Source organism: Lepisma saccharinum, chromosome 6 (genome assembly GCF_977018435.1).
Source record: "Lepisma saccharinum chromosome 6, izLepSacc3.1, whole genome shotgun sequence".
NCBI lineage: Eukaryota > Metazoa > Arthropoda > Insecta > Zygentoma > Lepismatidae > Lepisma > Lepisma saccharinum.
In genome coordinates, this window is record NC_139234.1 from 73037997 (window position 1) to 73059353 (window position 21357).

A 21357-nucleotide genomic window follows, 5' to 3' on the forward strand; every position below is an offset into this window, starting at 1 on the left:
TTTTTACAGAGTGTAGAATTTCTCGCAGTGGTCTATGGAGTAAAAGCGTTTAGATATTATTTGCTAAACAGCCATTTTACTTTAATAACTGTTAATCACTCCATATCATATTTACGACAAGCATCAAATTTGACAGGTCCATTGGCACGAAGAGCTCTGGAACTACAGCAGTTTTCCTTCGATGTGAAACATGTCAAGTCATCAGAAAATGCCCTTGTAGACACTTTAAGCCGCTATCCAGCAGAGGAAGCTCCTGCCGACAGTGAAGACAACCCTGAACTAATTTTCCACCTAGAGGACGAAAACTTCAGCATTCGACAACATCAAGAAGAAGATCCATTATTCGGCCCTATCATTAAAGTCATCAACAACGATCCGATGCAAGATCCAGGAGTAGTACGAGCAGCACAGTATTACGTCATCAAAGACAACAAACTGTACAGACGTCATCGATACAACAAGACAGAGGAACTTCTCTTGTGCATCCCACACAAATTAAAAGATGAAATTTTCGAGAAGATTCATTGCAGTGAATACAATGCAGCTCATGCTTCACCATCTTCCACGTATGAAAATTTCAGGAAAAGATTTTACTTCCCAGGATTAAAATGATGGGTGTACATGAAATCAAAAAGTTGCCTCGAATGCCAGATGTCGAAGAGAGATTTCGGACCAAAGAAGCTCACCCTTCAGACGTTCGAACCGATCGCCACCCCAGCCAGGAAGTGGGTCATGGACACGTGCGGTCCACTGCAGGCCACAGCCAACCACGGACATCGCTACGTTCTCATCTGCGTTGATCAAGCGACCAGGTACATGGTAACGACATCTATACCTTCAGTTGACGCCGAAACGATCGCCAATGCATTAATGGAACAGATCATTTTGCGATTTGGTGTGCCAGACAACATTACGCTTGATCGAGCACCAGCACACACTTCAAAAATCATGGAACAATTGAGTCAATTATTGAACGTCAGACTCAGATTCGCAAACACAGACTTCCACGAAACAGTTGGACTCGCCGAAAGACACATTCAGAAATTAAAGCAAAGGCTGAGACCGTATGTAATGAAAAAATGTGCACAGTGGTATCTGTATCTCTCGGCCATAACGTTTGCGATAAATTCAGAAGTACACACAGGAACAAGATATTCTCCACATTACCTTATGTACGGTTACGAACCAAAGAATGCGATGGATTCATTGCTAGGAATAGATCCAAATTCGTTGCAGCACTCTAACAAGGAACGCCTAGACATATTGCAAGCGATGCGTGAACAAGCACAGGAAAATCTCCAGAAGAAATTCAAAACACAGAAAAAGTACTCAGACCAACACACACGGCATATTGAATTTCAACCTGGACAAAAAGTGCTAATTTTAGACACAGTTCCGAAACGAAATGTACCTAAGCACTTCGCAAATTACTTCAAAATACATGGTACAGTTCTTGAAATGGAAAATGCCAACAGCATACGAATAAGCTACAAGGACGGCCGAGGAAAGGATAAAATTGACACATTTTCCATAACAAGAGTCAAACCCTTCTTCGAAGAAAAGGAGAAAATACAAGAAGAAAATGATAACATCGACGAAATGTCTGCAGAACAGTCAGAAACCGAAGGGACAGAAGTCAAAGGGACATCATTCCACAGAAAGCCAAATGGGAAAGAACGTTGTCATTCCATCATTTCATCGTCATCGTCACGATTAGTAAAAGGGGAAGAAAAGCGACGCTACAAAACAAGCAGTCCAATCGAAGCATCCATGTTTAATTAAAACCTAAATGCATTTATTTTGTTAAATCTTATCAAAATATATAGGAACTGTCCTCTTCAAAAATAGAATTTCGTGATAACCACGCCAAACTATCCTTAGTTGAATAAACTGGTTTCTTTTCATGAAGATTGCAACACTCGCCTCCTCGACTTGGAAGAGAGCGATATCAACAAAACACGTACATCTCCTATTACAGCGACCAAGGAACGAAGTAGCGTGACGTCATCCTGAAAGTGACATCAAATGAACAACAAGCAACTAGCAGAAGTGACAGAAGTTTCGCATGTAAGGAGTTTCTCCAAAACTCACATCATCTGCATTCGAAGATTACAGTGAAACACGATTATGCAAGAAACTTATATAATAGAGCCATTAGAACATTACGAGACTAACGAGCATTAGGATATTTAGTGTAAATTCTCTACGACAATATACATACGTATATTGAAGAATATACACTCCTGTTATAATTTAAATGAAATAGTGCACAAGTTATATTTATATACAGTATGTATGAATTTACACTCGTGATAATAATATTTCACTTATGTGAAGTTTAATGATGCTAGGGACAGGTTTTATCTTCATAGATAGCCATTTAAGTATAGTGCGTACTTGAGCGTATCTGATATCCCTTAGTACACAATTTCTGGAATTCTGGTAATTCCATATATATATAACGAATTCCTCATAATACATATGAGTGAGAATACAAAATGAATTAATTTTCATAAAGATTGATATAACTTGTGTTTCATTGCAATAATCATAATAATAATGCACTGCCCTTCGAAACTGCGTCATATACAGCGACAGCGATATCTTTAATACTTGTAGGGACTATCTTATTTTTTTTTTTATTTACGACATGTTTTGTTCGTAAAATTAAATCCTGTTTTTGTTGTCATTCTCTTGCACAACAAACAACCAGTCGACAAAAACCTACCCCTCAAGCTCGCAGTATAAATGTCACAAATGAAGAACAAATAATTCCTGTAAGAATAGCACAAAATAGACATATCAGACCATCAACGGCACCACCCCCTATTCCTTCTTCTTCCAAAGCGCTGGCTAAACAATCTTGTATCGATATCCCATCACATCACTTTCACAGTATCTGTTAAGGCACATCACCACCGACTTGCACTTAGCCAATGGATTAGACACCCTGTCCAGCAGGCAGACAGTGAACTTCTAAAGCCGCCCTACATTTGGCTGAGTACATGTCGATTGGTGTATGTCCAATATCTACTACATTCCTATCCTTATTTTCTCTTTCTCCTTCCTTTCAATGGCTCAGACCACCTCTAACAGGTACCTACAAAACCAGAGCATCGTCGAAGATCGACGGAGGAAAACCCGAGGACCAACGCCGCCAAATTGTCTTCCACCTTCTACAGAATGCAACTCCAGATTTAAATCCAATTTCGGAGCAAACCCTCCCCCCCCCCCCCCCCCCCGATTTTGATGGACGATGGACTTGCCGTATTGGAGAATAGAAAGATGAAAGACAAGTCAAGAAGAATGTTCCCGGAGGCTACACTTTGTTTGGACAGGACAAAGAAGGAACAGCATTCATTGAATGTGTGTCTATTACATTCAAATTGATACTGCTAAGACAGGACAATGCATTCAAGACGAACCTTCGGTCCCAGTTGCGGAAGTTGGAAAAGAAGTGTAAGAGGTTTCTCACTGTGATCTGATTCCCAGCTTACAACACCTTAGTATAGCAGGCAAGTATTTCACGAACTTGGAAATCCTTCCCAGCAGGCCCAATTAGTAGCATTACATGTTCCAAACGCCAATTCACCAGAGCATCCCAGCTGCCCAGGATGTCATCAATCATTACAAGTTGCACCAAGGTGTGAAAATGAAGAAGTTCGAAGAACTGGAAACGCCAAGTTCACCACTTCAATCCCTAGTGAAGTCCCAATAGACTACATAAAGTACAGGAACTAAGCCCCGCGACAGGTTAAGTTTGCAGCAGGTTTTATGTATCAATCCACTCTAGAGCGGCACTCAGCATCCCCGTGCCAGTCTCACCTTAACCGCTGAGCTGTACATATCACAGATAGTGAGAAAATCCGCAGTATAGCAGCGGAACTATTTTGTGCGCGCACGTTTGGGTTTACATGTGCGAAAAGTTGCTGCAAGGTTAACCTGTCGCGGGGCTTAGGTTCGTTTCAATTGTGCTACGAAGTCAGATACATTTCTATGCATGGACAAACGTGAACATTTCAGAACACGGGAAATCGACATGATACTGATCTGCAATCATTGCATGAATTCTTTTAGAAGAAACTGGTACTTTCAAAATGATAAAACAAAGTGATTAAGTGAAAATAAACACAATGATACGAAATAATGTCGTATTGAACCCTTAAGGTTTGAACACAATGTGTTTAAACAGTGAATATTATCTAAGTGATTACATAGTGTAATTATGGCATGCAGTGTAAACTATGCCTTATCAAAAGTGAATATTATTTCATTCAGGTTTGTGAATGATTATAAACTTTGGTTCAATTTTATTCTAAAATTATTTTTATTATTGCTGCTATTATATCCTTGAGGTGTCTTTTCTACTCGACCCATTAGATGAGTGAATATGCAGCTTTTTTTTCTGCATTTCATACAGTTATATTTTATTACATTTTTGATACCTTCATGCAAAAACTTTAAAAGTTAGAGGGACGTTATTGTGGCTTTTAAAAATAAGCTAATTTTCTTTAAAAGTTCATTGACAACTTAGCAAGTACCAAGGAGAAGATATAATTCACTAAAACAAATACTCATAAAACATCATTTAATTTATTTATATGAAAAGCATTTACTTTACAATTAGTACATTTCACTTGCCTACAGCCTAGTTATTAAGGCCAGGTAAAAAGTTAACATAAAATTCTTTCACAATTAATAAACATTATAACTTAAATTGCCGCACACAGGCAGCCACATCCCATAACGTTGTTTAGTACAAACGAGAATGCGTGCACACCACAACTGTGCAATAAAACTGTTAAATAAATAGGAAAAAATGTCACAAATAAAAGAAACTGAAAAAGGTACAATAATAAAATCTGCTTTGAAATATGATGGTTTCATATTTCTGTGGCAGGAGAGAGAATATGTTTAATCTTGCTATGAACTGAATTAACAATAATAAAAAAAACATCATTGAAAAATGGTTACTGTATCGTTTACTGAAAGAATATAGGCATTTTTTTATGGGAACCATTTGTTGTTAGTATTGCTTGTTTTTCTTGGCACAGTCAGTAAGAGTTGCTGTTGGTCCACCCAAACATTTCACATTTCCGTAGTTAGTTAATTGCATAGAAAGAATAAAATATGTCTTAAACAAAACACTCTCATCCATCGCCACTGTCCTGGCCTGGCAATACAAATAGTTCAAAGCACAATCCGTAAGGTTTATTGCCTAAAAGAGGGGGCATCACTGTTCAATTAATTTTCCAAATAATAATAATAATATACACATGACTTTCTTATTTTGGAAGAAAATAGGAACCTTGTGTAACTAGAACTGTCACTTTTCACAAAGACCTGACGTCTCGATATTAGTTCAATCCTCATCCTTGAAACGACGGTAAATGGACTGGACGTAGGTGAAGACACATTTCCAGTCTGGCTTCCTCATTTCTACCATATCCTCTACATCAAGCAGGGGAGCGATACCAGCCTTTTCACTGTGAAAAAAATAGGAAATTAAATAATCACACGGATGATCATTCTATTGGAAGGATATGCATGGGAAGTACACAGTGAAACACATTTGCAAGGCTGTATGCAAACCAACTCAACTCTCACAACTGACAAAGTCCATCTTGCATCAGGTTGACCATTTGGCATGTCCCTCATGATGATGACGGACACACTCAATACGTGTAGATTTCAGAAATGCATACATCAGATATCAGTGCATGATGCAAGTTCAGATCAATAGGGAGGGTGATGAGCCCAACTTCCAAATGTCAACACCAGGTTTTTGCAACATATAATATGCCAAATAATTTTGATATCCAAACTGTTACATGTGCTTTATTTCATATTTTGTAGGCTTGTGATTTTCAATAAGAAATTCTCATTTGATTTTCATTTTGCACCATATATGTAGTATTATGGAAATTCAAGAAAATAAGTAACACCCTTACCTTATCTGGAATTCAATCTTTTACTTTATTTTTAGTGAGAAAATGCCAAACTCAAGATCCTGGAAGCCACTCGGTGCACAATTATAAACCCATACTCAAAGTTAATCAGGACTACCATGCAATATACCTCCACTTGAAATTGAACTTTGGCCCCTTGATAACAAGGTGACAGTGTTAGCCACTATACTATCAGGAAGGCAAATGGTTCTAGTACTGCATATTGTTTTTATAGAATAATACAGTACATTAATTTTGTCTCTCGACCGAGATAGCACGTGACTGCAGACAGAAGGGATGCTGGCATTTTCAACCCGTGATGTCCTGCTTATTTTACGCACATATCTTTATCATGCAGACAATTAGGTAAGGCTGTCAAATGGACCCTTCCTAATACAAATGTGTACGATACATTGTTGGAGAGGGTAGGAATCAAGGATTCCAGAAATGTATGATTTATGGTCAGAAAACAATTGGAAGTGGCAAAAACATACTTTTTAGTTTGAGGAACCTCCATTAAAAATGAAACCTAATGAGCCTAATTTGCATGAAGATGTAAGTTAAATGCCTAGTTTGTTATATAAGGGTTGTTGAGTGTGGTTATCTTAGCATAAATAATACATTTCCAGTATTTATGCTAAGAGAACCAAACCTTAACGGACCTAACCTAACAACATAGGCATTCCTCGAGAAATGTCACAACGCAAGGTTGTCCTCACGTGCGATGAAGAAGACTAGTGAAGGCAGTGTCTCCCTGATCGGACAACCTTGAACAATAAAATAACCAAAAATCATATATTTCTCAAACAAATTGTAGGAAAGCAATTTAAAATAACGAATAATTTACAGCTATTAAAAAATGAAACTTCAATATCCAAAAATAAAATGAAAACCGTAAATACCGATGAAAACACGAAATATACTGTAGAAAGTTGAATCCTAGTGGAAATTAGCATCTCTTTCAAAATTAAAAACCAAAGTTCGATCTGGCAATACTGTGTGTTTACTTACCATAGCTTCTTTCCTGTATCTACATTCATGTTGTAATGTCAGAAAGTTTGTATTATTTCATAGAACAGGAACATCTAATTGAAAAATGCACAATGCCAAATCGAAGCTCGAATTAAGTACTACGAGTGAACATATATTTTTTTTACGCCGAAATGGTAAAACAAGGGTCAATTGTGCAGTCTAGCCGACAATTATATTTATATTGCATACCGAGTACTAACCTATGTTGAAAGAGTTGTTCAAAGTGGTTGCCAACTGCATTCACATATTTCTGGCATCTTTTGATGAAATTTTGATTGAAATGCAAAAAGTTCCTCTTCCAAAATTCTTGTAAGTTATGTTCGTATATTGTCTTTCAGTTCATCTATGATGTGGGGATTGTTTCTATAGACTATTTTTTAGGGTTCCCCACAAATAATAGTCAGTTACTTCCTTAGTTTCGCTCACAGGCCTGGGAAAATTTCACCCAAAATACGGTCATATGTTTCCATGGTATTCCAACATGTTATTTTTTTACCTTGTTTTTATCAAATGTGTGATTCAATTAAAATATTTAATATTAATAAAATTATATTAATCAATGAAGGTATTACTAATTATATGCCTTAAAAATATTAAAATTCGGATATTTTTTACCCAGTGCCCGTTCTGCCGGATTAACAATGGCAAGATAACAACTTGTAAACAGAACAAATATGTTAAATCAAAAGATGCCGGGAATGTGTGAATGCAGTTGGCCATCACTTTGAACAACTCTTACCAGGGGTGCCCATCCCCCCTCCCAAGGCCTATGATGCACTCCCCCAAAAAGGTAGAACATTTGCCCCCCCCCCCCCCTTTGTGCCAAATTATTTTGGTCAGACAAAATTTGCAGAACAATATACCAGTAATACAGATATATTTAAGCAATATATGTGTACTTTAGGTACATACTTTAGGCTCACTTTCATGTTTGCTAATATAAAACGTACAAAACTGCTCATGTCAGGCTCACTGCCTTGTTAGTGTACTGAACCTTATTCTTAGCAGTCTGTCTGCTTCACTAACCTTGTATTAATGCAAACAGCACCCCTGTCCCCCTTCCAAAGCGATTCTGAATCATAAGAGGTGGTGTTTCATTTCAACCCTATCACCGCGATCACCACAGGTAGGTAGAAAAACTACATAATAACTAAATAAAAATCAATAACAAATCAATCAAACGAAAGGATCCCCAATTTTTGTGTGAATATATATAGAATTGGTATAAAATTTTGTTCCCCAAAAAAAATGCCCATGATGCAGGCACGTCATGAAACCCCCCTGCATGCTAAAGATATGTCCGTAAAAATAAACTGGACGTCATGGGTCGAAAATGCCAGCATCTGCACCATGCCACGCCATCTGCAGTCAAACGCTATCTCTACCTAGAGCCAAAATGAACACACTGTATAAATGCATGCAGAATGGATTCCCAACTCTGTGAGATTCGCAAATAAAATTTGCCTCTGCCAAGTGTCGTTTGTGGATCTCATTCTAGTTCGATGCCTGATGAAAGGGCAACATGAGTAGTGATTGGCACAGCACCATTGCAGGAATGTAATAACTTCAAATTGAAGCAATGTTTCTTTTGCTGACAGCACTGTTTTTGGAAACTGAATCCGTGACTACAAGCGAGTCACTGTTGATGAAATTGCTGTAAAATTTAACATGAGTCGCAGCTCTGCATACGATATTGTTCATGATGAATTCGGGTATAGGAAAGTTGCACTAATTAACACATTACCTGTGGCAGAAACACAAGGTTCTAAAGCAAAATCATGATGATAAAAATGTCTGGAAAACTGGTAAACCTGGAAATTGTAGGGAATTTTATGATCAGAAAATCATAGCAACCCTGCTATATATAGAGATTGTTTTCCTTACCTTCAGCGAGTTGGTGCTTTTTTAAGTCCACTTTATGCAGAGTAAGGCTAATCAGGACTGGACCTACAGTTTAAAGTAACATCCGAACCGCTATGTGCCTCCACAACCTGGGATCCTTTGATTACAAGGCGACAATGCTACAAATGTACCATTGGTGAGGCCCATTCCTTACCTTCATTATGCACCAAATCTTTTTATAGCTATTTTTTACATTATTTACGATGAAACAGATTTGCGGTTGCATCTGGGGCATTCCATGTGAAAGTGCCGTGAACTTCATTAAAAATTAAATGCAATGCTGTAACATTATCCTATCTTGTGAATGAACGATCTAAAATTGTCATTTGTAGGGAAAAAATAAAATATTATACATAATTAAATTAGATGGTATTTTACATACTGTTTGTTTATTTTAACTTTTTGATGTACTTTTGTTTTCTATTGTGTCCCACCATGACACAAACAAACAATTAATTTCTCCTTTAACTCTTACATTTCCACCTCAACTCTACTAGAACATTCAAAGGTCAATTACCTTCTCTCTTTGTCTTAAAATTTATTTTTCATCATTTGACAATTCGCAGAAATTAAAATAATTTTCTTATTAAGTCTTTCATCTGTCCCACCCGTGACACAAAATTGTTCACTTATAGCTAGAAATCTGGGAAAGTATTTTAAGGGTTGTTATGTTCAATCGACAGTGTTAAGTTTCATATTTCATTACACAGAAACTGTAAGGACAATGTTGCTTAACTATCAGTAGAATAGTTACTTTAATATCAATAATGACAATGGAATGCCCCATCTATATATAGATCATTTCTTTTTGGAAACACTTCCCTTCAACATCGCTGCAGGGAAGGGGTTAAGGAGGTGATTTTCTCGATTGCAAAAGATGAGCCTTGGGTGCACCATTCTGAACCAGAAAATAAGAGACAGTCGATGCAGTAGAAGCACCTGTGACCTTCACTTATGAAAAGATTCAAGACAGGCTTGCGCTGGGAAAGTCATGCTTTCCATCTTTTTAGGGATGTCGATGGCCCTATATTGGTGCACATCCAGAAAAGGAGTCAAACTCTGACTAGTGCTTGATACAGTGATATGCTAGTGAACTAGTCGAAGCCTGTGATACAATTGAAACAAAAGGAGAGTATTGTTGCTTCATGGCAGTGACAACCCCCACCCCCCTTCCCCCCACCAACAACACCACCATATGGCTGCACATACATTGGATCATTGGATACAAGATGTGCTCTGAAATTTGAGGTGCTGAAACTTAACAAAATAATCTAGACTTGGTGCCATCAGACCTTCAGTTGCTTGGATTTCGAAAGAATATTTGCAGGGTCAGAAGTTTGCAGATGACAACGATGAAATGGAAGGGTTGCAAAGTTGATTACAAGCCACACCAAAAAGCTTTTTTTCTGGAGGGCATCTGCAACCTTGTGGGCAGATGGACCAAGTGTGTTGCAAAGCAGGGCAACTATGTCGAAAAATGAGACACCAGCATTTTCTGTAAGTACTTTTGTAATATGTTTACAAAATTACTGTTATTTAATAGCTTTCTCATGTAGTTTCCAGTCTCCACGATGGCATAGTGGTAAGGTTCTTCTCTTGTAACCAAGGGTCCCACTTAAGCTGTATGTCCAGTCACAATTAACCTTTCTCTGCATAAAATGGATTTCAAAACCAACTGAAAATCCAAACAAATACAGTGGAACCCCAAATTTACGTTCCCCGGTTTTACATTTTCCTGCATTATACATTCAATCTTCATGGTCCCAATAGAGCAGAATTGTATAAAATTTTACCCGATTTTACATTTTCCCGCATTTTAAGTTCTTCCACCTCGATCCCCTGAAGAAACGTAAAATCAAGGTTCCACTGTAGTTCCATGATCCTCCATATTTCAATAATCTAAACATGACTTATTTATTTCTGATCCATCCCCATGAAAAGTAATGCTTTTCAAGAATGAAACCCTGTTTGTAAACTTATTTAATACCAAAAACAAAAAAGTAATGTGCATTGATACTTACTCAGCCACACGGAAGGCAAGTTCGAAATTTTTGCGTCGTTCTTCCGGACGCAGGGCCTCATAATCAAAGGCATCAGGACAGAAGCGATGGATGAGAGCGCAGAAAGCCAGGCCATTGCTCCAACTTGTGGAAAAATTTTCTATTTTGATGTTCTGAAAGACAAATTAAAGTAAGTTAAAATAATGGCAATATACTCATTCAAGTAAAGAAGCCAATTTATTTGGAGGAAACGGGTATTATGTAGGTGGCAGGGCTTCTGTATTCTGTCTTTTACTTTAAACTGGTGAGTGTTCCATGGAAAGCAATGTATGAACTTTTTTCTTACGAAGTCAATTGTCACATTCAAATGTCATTAGATACAGTTACACTGCAAATGCTGGAGAACGCTTGGGAGGAAATTGCTTGAACACAAGAGTTGAAGAGTAATGTTTTTTATTTGTTTTATTTTACCTCGCTTTTGTGCCACTTTTGGCTAATTGCGAAGATGGGGACACTCACATAGATCCATGCCGAGGCCGGGATTCGAACCCAGGACCCCTGTCATTGTAGCATGCTGTGCTAACTACTTAGCCACGCAGGTCGGCTATTGAAGAGTAATGTATTGCAGGTAGTACATTACTTGGTAACATTGTTTTTTTGCAATTTCCATTAGTAAAACAATTACTTTTTTTTGGTCCTTGCATTAGTAACACTGCCAAAATTACAAGAGTATTTGTAAGAGTACTTCATTACTTTGTGTCGCTTGGCTATAATTTAGAACTGGAAGATTCATTTGCCAGATTGAAATACCCTTTGTTGTGTTGCTTTAACCTGCGCATGTAAAGTTACACTGAGCAAACGTGAACTGATGATACTTGTTTAAACAGTTTTGTTTGATTGTACAAGTTTTGCAGGTTAATTGGTAGAATAGTCATGGCCTGAACTTGGCACATAAATAAAGAATTTGTGAAATATTCTTATTGTACAGGAAAGTAACGATAATATGTTACTTTTGGGAGCAAAGTGGTGGTAATTGTTACATTTTTTTAAGTAACTTGCATAATTCAGCAGGGACTTCATGCCATGGAAAGCACAGTATACAGTATTAATTCATTTCATATTAAAACGTTTTGAGTTACTCTTTCAAATTCTATAAGCCTTCCTGCTTCTGGCTTATATATTATTAGTCCATGGAAGTCCTGACAACAATTTGAATCAGCTTGCTTGTATGGTAAATTTAAATTTATGGTAAAAATTAGAAGCAGAAATTATCAGCTCTAATTTGCTTATCAGAATTACTCAGATACAGTTAAAACGATTCTGAAGTTTACCTATTTAGGTTCAGTAGAAGGAGGAACAAAAACAAATGTCTTAGGACAGGGAACTTGGAGTCTGACATAGAGATGACAATGGAAACTGTTGCACATGACACAATAAAGTAAAAGAGCTGCAGAACGTTTGTTGTAAGTGGATTTCCAGGCCACTGGATGGCTTGGATCAGTTTATATTTCCAGTGGATTTCTCCACATATGCAGCATAACATTAGGATATATGCACAACATTGTTCTGAGCAATGTGTGCAATAGAGTGCTGCAGGGAGAGCATTATGCTCAAGCGCCAAATAATTCGCATGGACGACATGTGTAGAAAATTCTACACAATGCAATAATATAGATAAATTTTACAATATCTTTATATGTGTGTGTGTGTGTGTCTGTAAGAGAGAGAGACGTTTCCCATTGAAAATTACCATATAAAGCATGTGGATTTTTATATCATCTTCATTTTTAAAATTACAAAAAAAGAAACTATTTTGGTATAGTTTCTGTTGTATCTAAAGGTATCTGTTTGGCATCATGTAGATAGGTATAATTTATTCTAATGAGTTCACGTTTCATTTTTCCACGCAGTTTTTGTTTGCACGAAAAAATGAAACTCATTAGAATGAATAGTTTCTGTTGCATTTCATTCTTCCTCTTAGAACATTATTACTCCATTTCTGTGTATTCAGCTGAAACAAACGAGTGTCACACTTTGTATACTACCCATACAGTACACAAATGTTTCATTTATATTTCTAAGATGTTCCAATATCTCAGTTATGTTACATGCCATATATGCAATTTGAATCCATCTCGTTCATGTGTGCTGCACGGGCAACTTTCCAAATAGTAGCTTTCATGCTCATCATAGGAGAATAATCACCTTAATACAAAACTACTTCCAAACAGTTCAACAGTATAATCTTATTTCAGCTTAAAGATATAGGAATATCTATATTCTTCATGCATTCTTACATACATGTCATCTGCATACTTAGTGCATGAATACACAGTCTGACAATTAAATAATGAGACTGATTTTATGTTGTCCCACGTATGCATTCTATCTGTGAGAAACGTGGTGTAGTGTGGTCCATAATCTACAATCTGGCAACATCTCATGAAATTGCGACGGACACGCTGGGAATTATATCGCCATGTTGGGAGGGAAGAGTAAGGGTGTCTTTCCATAATAGCTATGGAGCAGGGACATTCGGGAAACTACTTGCAGGAATAAACATTTCTTGAATTCCATTGTTGTGGAGGATCAAACAGCATTTTCGCTAGTCTTCCTACAAAACAACAAATCGCAGAATGAAAGTCGTTAAATTTACAGGCAATAAAATGCAGCTCCAAAAATCACAGGTGAAGACAACGTAATTTTTTACGACAGCAAAGGCATTATTTACCAGGTATTTGTTCCAAAGGGCGAAACTGTAATTGGTTGTTACCATCATCATCATGCTCTGTATGATTATTTAAGAGAACTGACCATGTCTGACCTCAGCATTCTGAACTGGGCAGTTGATTCCTGTTCCACGATAAAGCACGAAGCCAGCGAGCAGTGGTTGTCTAGGTATTCCTAGTCCAAAATCAAGTGACTGTGTTGAATCATCCTCTCTACTCCCAAGATTCATGCCCCTGTAATTATTTCCTCTTCCCAAACGTGAAGCTGCTGCTGAAATTATGCACTTTTGATGAACTCAAGAACATCCAACAGGTCGTGGCGTCCATTCTTCAAGTCATACCACTTGAAGGCTTGCAGATGTCGTTTCAATCATGAGCCAACCGTGCCAATTGCTGTATTGATGCAGGAGGCAATGTTCAAAATATTTTGTTTCCTTTTCAATTTATAACCACAGTCTCATTATTTAATTGCCGGACGGTGTATTTTAAAATTAAGTTGACATACCGTGATTACACAATATTCTTTTAGTAACAGATGATAAAAGCATATATTATAGCTACGAATTATGCTTTAAACTAAACTTGCTTATCAATACATACAGCACACATACGTATATGCCAACACAAGTTGCAATAGATATGTGATAAAATGTGCATTTCCTTGTGTATACTGGTGATACCAATGAAAGAACCTTACTGTGTGAGTGTGTATTTATTGGTTATTGCCTAATGAAATAACCAATAATTACAACACAACTGACTTCTACTACCCTCTTATAGAATTTGTTATGTAATGAAAAACTCACCTATTTCACCACTTAAGAACTTGTAATTTTAGTTTTAATTACTTGTCTTCCTCATGCTTGAATCAAAAGCATACTATTCCCTACTATTTCTTTGCCTCCTCCTATTAACAATCTCACTCTGTGGCCTGCACTACTACTGTCAAGAGAACCAATATTGAATATGTACTTTAAAATATTGAAAATATAGAAAATACTCTTTTGCTTCAATGTCAATACATTACTGATACTTGCAATATGAAATTTGAATTGTTTCATAAAGAATATGGATGGTGACGTAGATAGAATTTCCAGAAAATATGTATACCTTCTGGAACAATTTCTAAAATCACGTGATCAACATTAATAACAGAGTGATCAGAAACTGAAAAGGAAATAAATATCTAATGAAGAAAAGCAAACTAGTGGAATTATAAATAACATAAATGAAAGTAGATCATACTGGCATATTTTTTTTCTCAGGCAACACTTTCCTCCTTGAACTTTGAGCATTTAGAATGCAAGAATCACTCAAGGAATAGCAACAGTGCAACACAGGATCAAACGAGAATTTGAAGATTTAATGCTCACATGTATTTATTTACATTTAGTAATTTTGTTTCAAATCATTGAACCTATATGTCATTATTGTGTAAAAGTTGTTGAATTCGCATATTTCAAATCAACAGAAACAACAGACTTAAAACAGAACAGAAAGTACGAATATGAAGTGATTTAGAATGACAGAAATAATGAAGACATATATGTGAAATTAACATTTTACTACTAGTATTCATCGATATATTTATTTTGTGTGAACTGTGTCTAGTTTTGAAAGTGGTATAAACATATTTCATATGTTAAATATGAATGTCGAAATGAACATTTTTTTATATCAGGTTCATTATTAACTTTTATCTTCATGTTATAATAGCAATCAGATGGAGGTTAATAGACGATTTTGTTTTCAAACAGGAACTCCCAAGACAAAAATCAAGAATAGTAATCTGACTTTTTGAATAAAGTTCCTATGTTCTTCTCGTAAGTGGAGAAATCATAAAATCATTGAGTTTTTGGTTTAGTTCTTTGATAAAATCATGACCAACACCTAGCAAAAGCAACTATATGACCAGCCCAACCATTTTGAAATGCCTGATCAGCAACTCCTGATTTGAACACTGATCAACCAAAAAGCAAGAAAGAGCTGAACCATTGCACATGCCTCAATATGATTATTTATTATTATGATGACAGTGTTTGAAGTTATGAAGTTTCATACTTAGGAGAAGAGCTTTGTGCTCCAAGGGTGATATTGTAACATCAATTGCATTATTCTTATTGCATAACACAATCTTCTCCATGTCTAAAGGCCTCCCCGATGGCACAGTGGTAGCGTCGTTGTCTTGTAATCAAGGGTCACATAGTGGTTCAGATCCCACTTTAAACTGTAGGTCCAGTCCCGATTAGCCTTACTGTGCATAAAGTGGACTTATAAAACAACTCAATCAATCTAAAGGAGTCACCTATAAGAAGATCCTTTATAGTGCAAATATTACTAAATACTTTAGTCACCAACTATGAGACACTTAATATAAAAACACTCCTTTATGTGAGGAGTATAAATATTACTTGTGTTAAAAATAAGATTGCTTTTACAGTATCATATTTGCCTTATAGGTTCATGTTCACATGACTGCATTTTTTCAAATGCAGTGGCATGACATGAAGTTCTCAAAACTGTCAGCAATTCTAGCACTGATTAACATTCAAATACATTAAATTTCGCCCTTCAGGATTACACATGGAATCTACCTTAAGCATTGCTCCCCTGATCAAATGTAAAATAATCAGGTGTAAGAATATGTGGCAGTGAACTTCTTAAAAACAAGATTGAAACTGTTTGTTCCTACTCAGAAACTATGACAATGGAGGCATTGCAAAAGAATATGGATATAACCAATGTGATATTTATGTTTTAAAGTCTGGTTTATTCAAAACAAACAGAGGTGCAAGGCTGATTTTTTCATGAAACCAACCAAAGAAAGTCACATTTACACAGTAAAAGGGAAGTGAATGATACTATTTAGTATGTGATATAAAAATAAAAAAGTTGCTTCTAAAATATTCATTTGTGGTTTTTCTTTCACTGTTTTCCAGTTTATGGTGAAAACTGTGGGTGAGTGTTGTGAAGAAATGTTACATTTTACACCACAGAAACTGATCCTCTACCTTCACAGAATGCAGAACATTCCTGAAATTTAATGAAAATTACTGTTATATTTATATACATAAGAAAAAGTAATGGATAGAAGGTACAAAAACAAACCAAACAAACTCGAACCATGCTTCACTTCAAAAGATTCAAAACTACCACTCCAAACTACAAATTAACGAAACAACAGTTTCTACTACATGCTTGCCAGATGTTACTAAAAAAAAAACACCGGTGCAGGACAAGGCAGTGTCTAGTTGCGGACAGACTCCATGCAAAGATACGGAAAAATATACCTTGTAATCCTTGGTCCTGTTTTGACACCAATAGAGTAGCCCATCCTTCACAGACGAAGCACTTCGGCTGAGGCCAGGATCGGTGAATTTAAAGAGAGGGCCGGTCCCCCCAGGGGTCTTAGGGGAGCTGGAGATAATTTTTTGTGTGTTAGTCGGGATTAAGGTTGGTTTCCCACTATCAAACCTCGTAAGATCTGATTTTGGGAAACTGGAAAATATTCTTGGCCCAGACAAGATATTTTGTTTTTTGAATCATCAGAACTTCATGCATTGTTTAAAGATTTACGTTAAATAATTAACTGAGTTGTATCTTGTTTGGACGTAGAAAATGATAACGAGGACTTCGTGGCAGGTATAAGAGAAAGGAATTAGTCCAGCATCTACATGTACAATCCAAAATATTTCTCTGTAACACCTTTGCATGTTTATAGCAAGTATCGGCCTTGCATTATGGACTACATAGTAACAAATATACTTAAGCCGCAGTAAGAACTTTTTTTAGTATGTATGGTTAACCAAGAAGTAGACAGATTCTAATAGAAGAAGAATAGACCGAAGTTGCACTAGCTTATCAAGCTGAAGTTAAAGAAGCATCGGGTCTTAAAAGTACAAGGTAAATAATATTTTTGTTTATTTTTATCAAAGGCAATGTAATGTGTGTTTGTGTTTTGCGATTATTTGTCAAATATCACTGTTCTTAAAAGTATTAACTAATATTTATTTCAAGAAAAGAATTGTTGTGCTAATTTATCTACCTTTCGTGAAAGACAAATTTTGCTTATTTTATAACCTGTGCTTATTTTGTAATCTAAAGTAATTATAAGCATATGCTTTATTAGTAATAAAATGTACATAGCTATTCATAATTCAGTTTAAATTTGGATGAATCCATATCAAGTGATACAACACTGGTTGCTTGACCATTTTTAAAAAATAATATATTTTGTGTGGTGTGAGCCTCATATGTTGACAGTTCAGAATCCCTGTTATTTTATTTTCACTGTCACTGATTTCAAGATGGCGGATAATTTTTATCCTGGTGCACGTCATTTTCTCCATTCGTAAGCATCAGCGGTAACTTTTTTATCTCAGCTCTGGTAAGTCCTAGGGCAATGAGACAAAATCTGTTATGTTAAGCACATTATAGGCTACAATTATATTTGTGTATAATATTCTAAATATTATTTCTTCATAGTAAATTTTAAGGTCAAAATTGTGTATCCCAAATGTCAAAATGTCATTTTTGAATATTTTTTCCAGGGAAGGCAGCTTGTTTAACACTTCATAATTTTTTTGCAATTACCTATGTACCAATAGTGTATGTCAAATTTATTTGAAGCTTGAAAACTTTAATATTTTTTTTTCTTCAGGGTCATAAACATGTACTTTTTGATAAAAGTTCAGGGTTAAATATCTCTGGTGGCCAGTTGTTTAAAAATCTGAAATTTGTACACAATACATTACTCTATGATAAGTAACTTCAGTAAAAATTTGAGAAAATGATGCGGGCCATGAAAAAAAAAAATGTCCGCCATCCATCTTGATATCAGCGACAGCAAAAATAAAGTAACACTGATTCCAAACTGTCAACATATGAGGTTCACATCACACAAAATATATATATTTTTAAAAATGGTCAAGCAACCAATATTTTTGTTTTCTGTACCACTTGGTATGCAAATTTTAATTTTATGCAAAACTTAAGGAACCGTTGACGAACTTCATACAAAATAATAATTAAATATCATATGACAATGTAATGGTAAGATTACATGTATTGTCCTAAGAAAATCCACAGTGAATAATTAGATTTCTGCAAGTATAGCCTGCCATGTAATCTTACAACATGATAAGCATACACTTATAACATTTCAGAGTCAATATCTCTGTCTGAATGTCAAGCCAATTAATTATTTAATTCACTAATTCTGGGCTTTAATATTTCGAAATACTACATTACTCAGTTTACTTGAATGACAGAACAATATATATATATATATATATAATGGAAATCTGATTCTCTTCTCAAACACTGAGATATTTTCCTTTATGAGCGGTGCTTTCTAACTGTGATATTTCATGTTGAATCCCAGCAACTCGTGTTTAAATAATATATTTAATATTGGTATAATTTATACTAAAAGTTCATGTACTGTAATGTACAGGTGCAGTTAAATGCAAGAATTATCCCTTGTACCATAGGAAATATTTATTGCAAGAGGTATTACTTGTTGAGTTTAAAAATTCCAAAAACTTAAGAAAAATCTCTCAACACTAATTTCAGTTTTAAGCTCTGTGTCAGAATTGAAAAACTAAAAAATAATTCCTCAAACAAAATTAGTTTCCCATTGCTATAGGGAAGAGAATGAATCCTTGCACTTATCCACATATTTTACTTTTAGAATGAAATTCAAAACATTATAGGTGCAAGATATGAATATTAAGAATAGTATTCATTAAAGAATCAGGATCAAGAATGAAACTGTATGAACTTCCATATTGTGGTTAGGTTCCATATACTTACTTTGGTGCCGAACTTGATGCTTGCTTATCCAACTGCTTAAACTTGGCAAAGGGGGACATCATCTTGCTGGGGGGCACTGCCATAGTGGGGAACAGAACTGTTAAACATACACACAGCACACAAAACACTCCAGACAAAAAAAATAAACTACACAAAAGTGGAATAGCCTGGTAATACTACTGCCTAATTATTTTGGGCTAATGCATTTCAGCGTCTTACAATTTTCACATTGTGTTACAATTCTACCCTACATATTACATATCCTTTAGTAGGGCTGAGCTTATCCATACCGATGCCAATACGCTTACAGATTCCCCCTGATACCAATACTAATGGTTGAAAATTGAAAATAAAAAGTTACCTAATATATTGATGAGTGAGTATTCCACTTGAATTATATGCATCAATTTACCAAGAATTCTACTTTAAAATATTCAAGAATACATCAGAATAAAATAACACATGTTACGTAATCACAAAATCCAGTTCTCCAAAGTAAGAAGAAACTTTGAATTTTGCATAATTTCTGCAATAACTCCGCAAAAGTGTCATGTGGCATTTTTCTGGACCCCATGAAATACCATGATAACTACCAGACGGTATCAATAAATAAATAAAATACATTGGTAACAACTTAGCCATAACTTTTACCAATAGACTCTGGAAAGGTGTCATTGTAAAACTGCTAAAATAAGGTAACTGGATAATATTCAATCAATTTTCCTCTCCAGCAACTAGTCAGATGATGATACTGTGATAATAGTAGAACAATGGTAAAGGTAAAGTTTCCCATGTACATAGCACCGTGCCATGAAGGCACATTTAGGGGATGTGGGGGTAGGGCCCCACACATTCTCGACCTCTGCCATTTTGGAAGTGATATGATCAACACCACACTCAAGCCGCCTTTACTCCCCAGGGTTGCCCCCAAGTACATATTGATTTGAGATTGCTTTATGTGGGGACAAGGCTGGAAAAATTCCAACCTTAGATCACCCACGCCAGGAATCGACCCGATTAGACATGCCTGACCGATTAGAACAATGAAACAAGATAAATTTTAAAAAAAGTAATAGTTGGATGAAAAGCTTCTGTAACTTGGAGGAAATTCTATGTAAATATTATGAAAATTCTCTTGTGCAGCTAAGAGTAGAACTGCAAAACTTGTAACAATAAAGCATAAAAGAATAATAGGAAATAAACACGAACAATGAGAGAAAATGATAATGAGCATAAATTGAAATGGAAAATATATTAATTACCTCACATTCATTGTAGTTTGGGTATCATTGTCTTATCAAAAATGCAATGCAAATAATAATGGCATGTTTTCAAGTGCAGTTTCATATTAATGCCAGTGGTGGAATAGATTGTTTAAAGTTATGAAACAGTTATGCTTGCTTAAGTGCAAGGATCCCTCATAATTAGAACTGTTCACTGATTTGTAGATGAGGTTCATTTTACTTCACTTTTCTGCCACTTTTGGCTAATCAAGATGAGGATGAATGGTGATACGATGAAATTGATGAAAGGACACAGGATTGTATTGGCTGCGAGTCCAAATGCAAGAGCCTCAGTAGTCTGCAAGCCAACCCCCCTTGGGCATGCCACTGGCTTAGTAGATACCACTGTGAACTGATATAAATACTCTTACAGATTCCCACCGATACTTGAAAATTGTGCAATAATTAAAATTTGTTTAAAATATTGATCAATATTGGTGTGTAAATAATCTTTTCCAATTATATGCATGAATTTACCAATTTAGAATATTCAAGAATTACATCACAATATTAAAATAGATGTTATGTAATCACAAAATACAGCATTACGTGCAAAATAAAGAGAGAGTTTGAATTTTGCATAATTTCTAGGATAATTAGACTCTGTGAAAGTGTTGCATGACAATTTTACAAACCTGTGAAAGACCAA

The 21357-nt window shown here is 35.8% G+C and overlaps 1 protein-coding gene across 6 annotated transcripts in view; it reads right to left on the reverse strand.

The window, feature by feature from the left end:
- Positions 1-4577: 4577 nt before the first annotated feature.
- Positions 4578-21357, reverse strand: part of LOC145988882 (uncharacterized) — a 273840-nt gene continuing 257060 nt past the window's right edge. For 3 of the 6 annotated variants that reach the window (XM_083124157.1, XM_083124155.1, XM_083124156.1), the window contains 4 exons: positions 19426-19501; positions 16902-17028; positions 10904-11055; positions 4578-5486 (listed from right to left, as the gene is read on the reverse strand). In XM_083124157.1, the coding sequence (XP_082980283.1) occupies positions 5363-5486; positions 10904-11055; positions 16902-17028; positions 19426-19501 (479 nt within the window). In that variant the 3' untranslated portion in view covers positions 4578-5362. Of the gene's footprint in view, positions 5487-10903; positions 11056-16901; positions 17029-19425; positions 19502-21357 lie in introns of those variants that run through there. The other 3 variants (XR_014441799.1, XM_083124158.1, XM_083124159.1) reach the window with 3 other exon arrangements.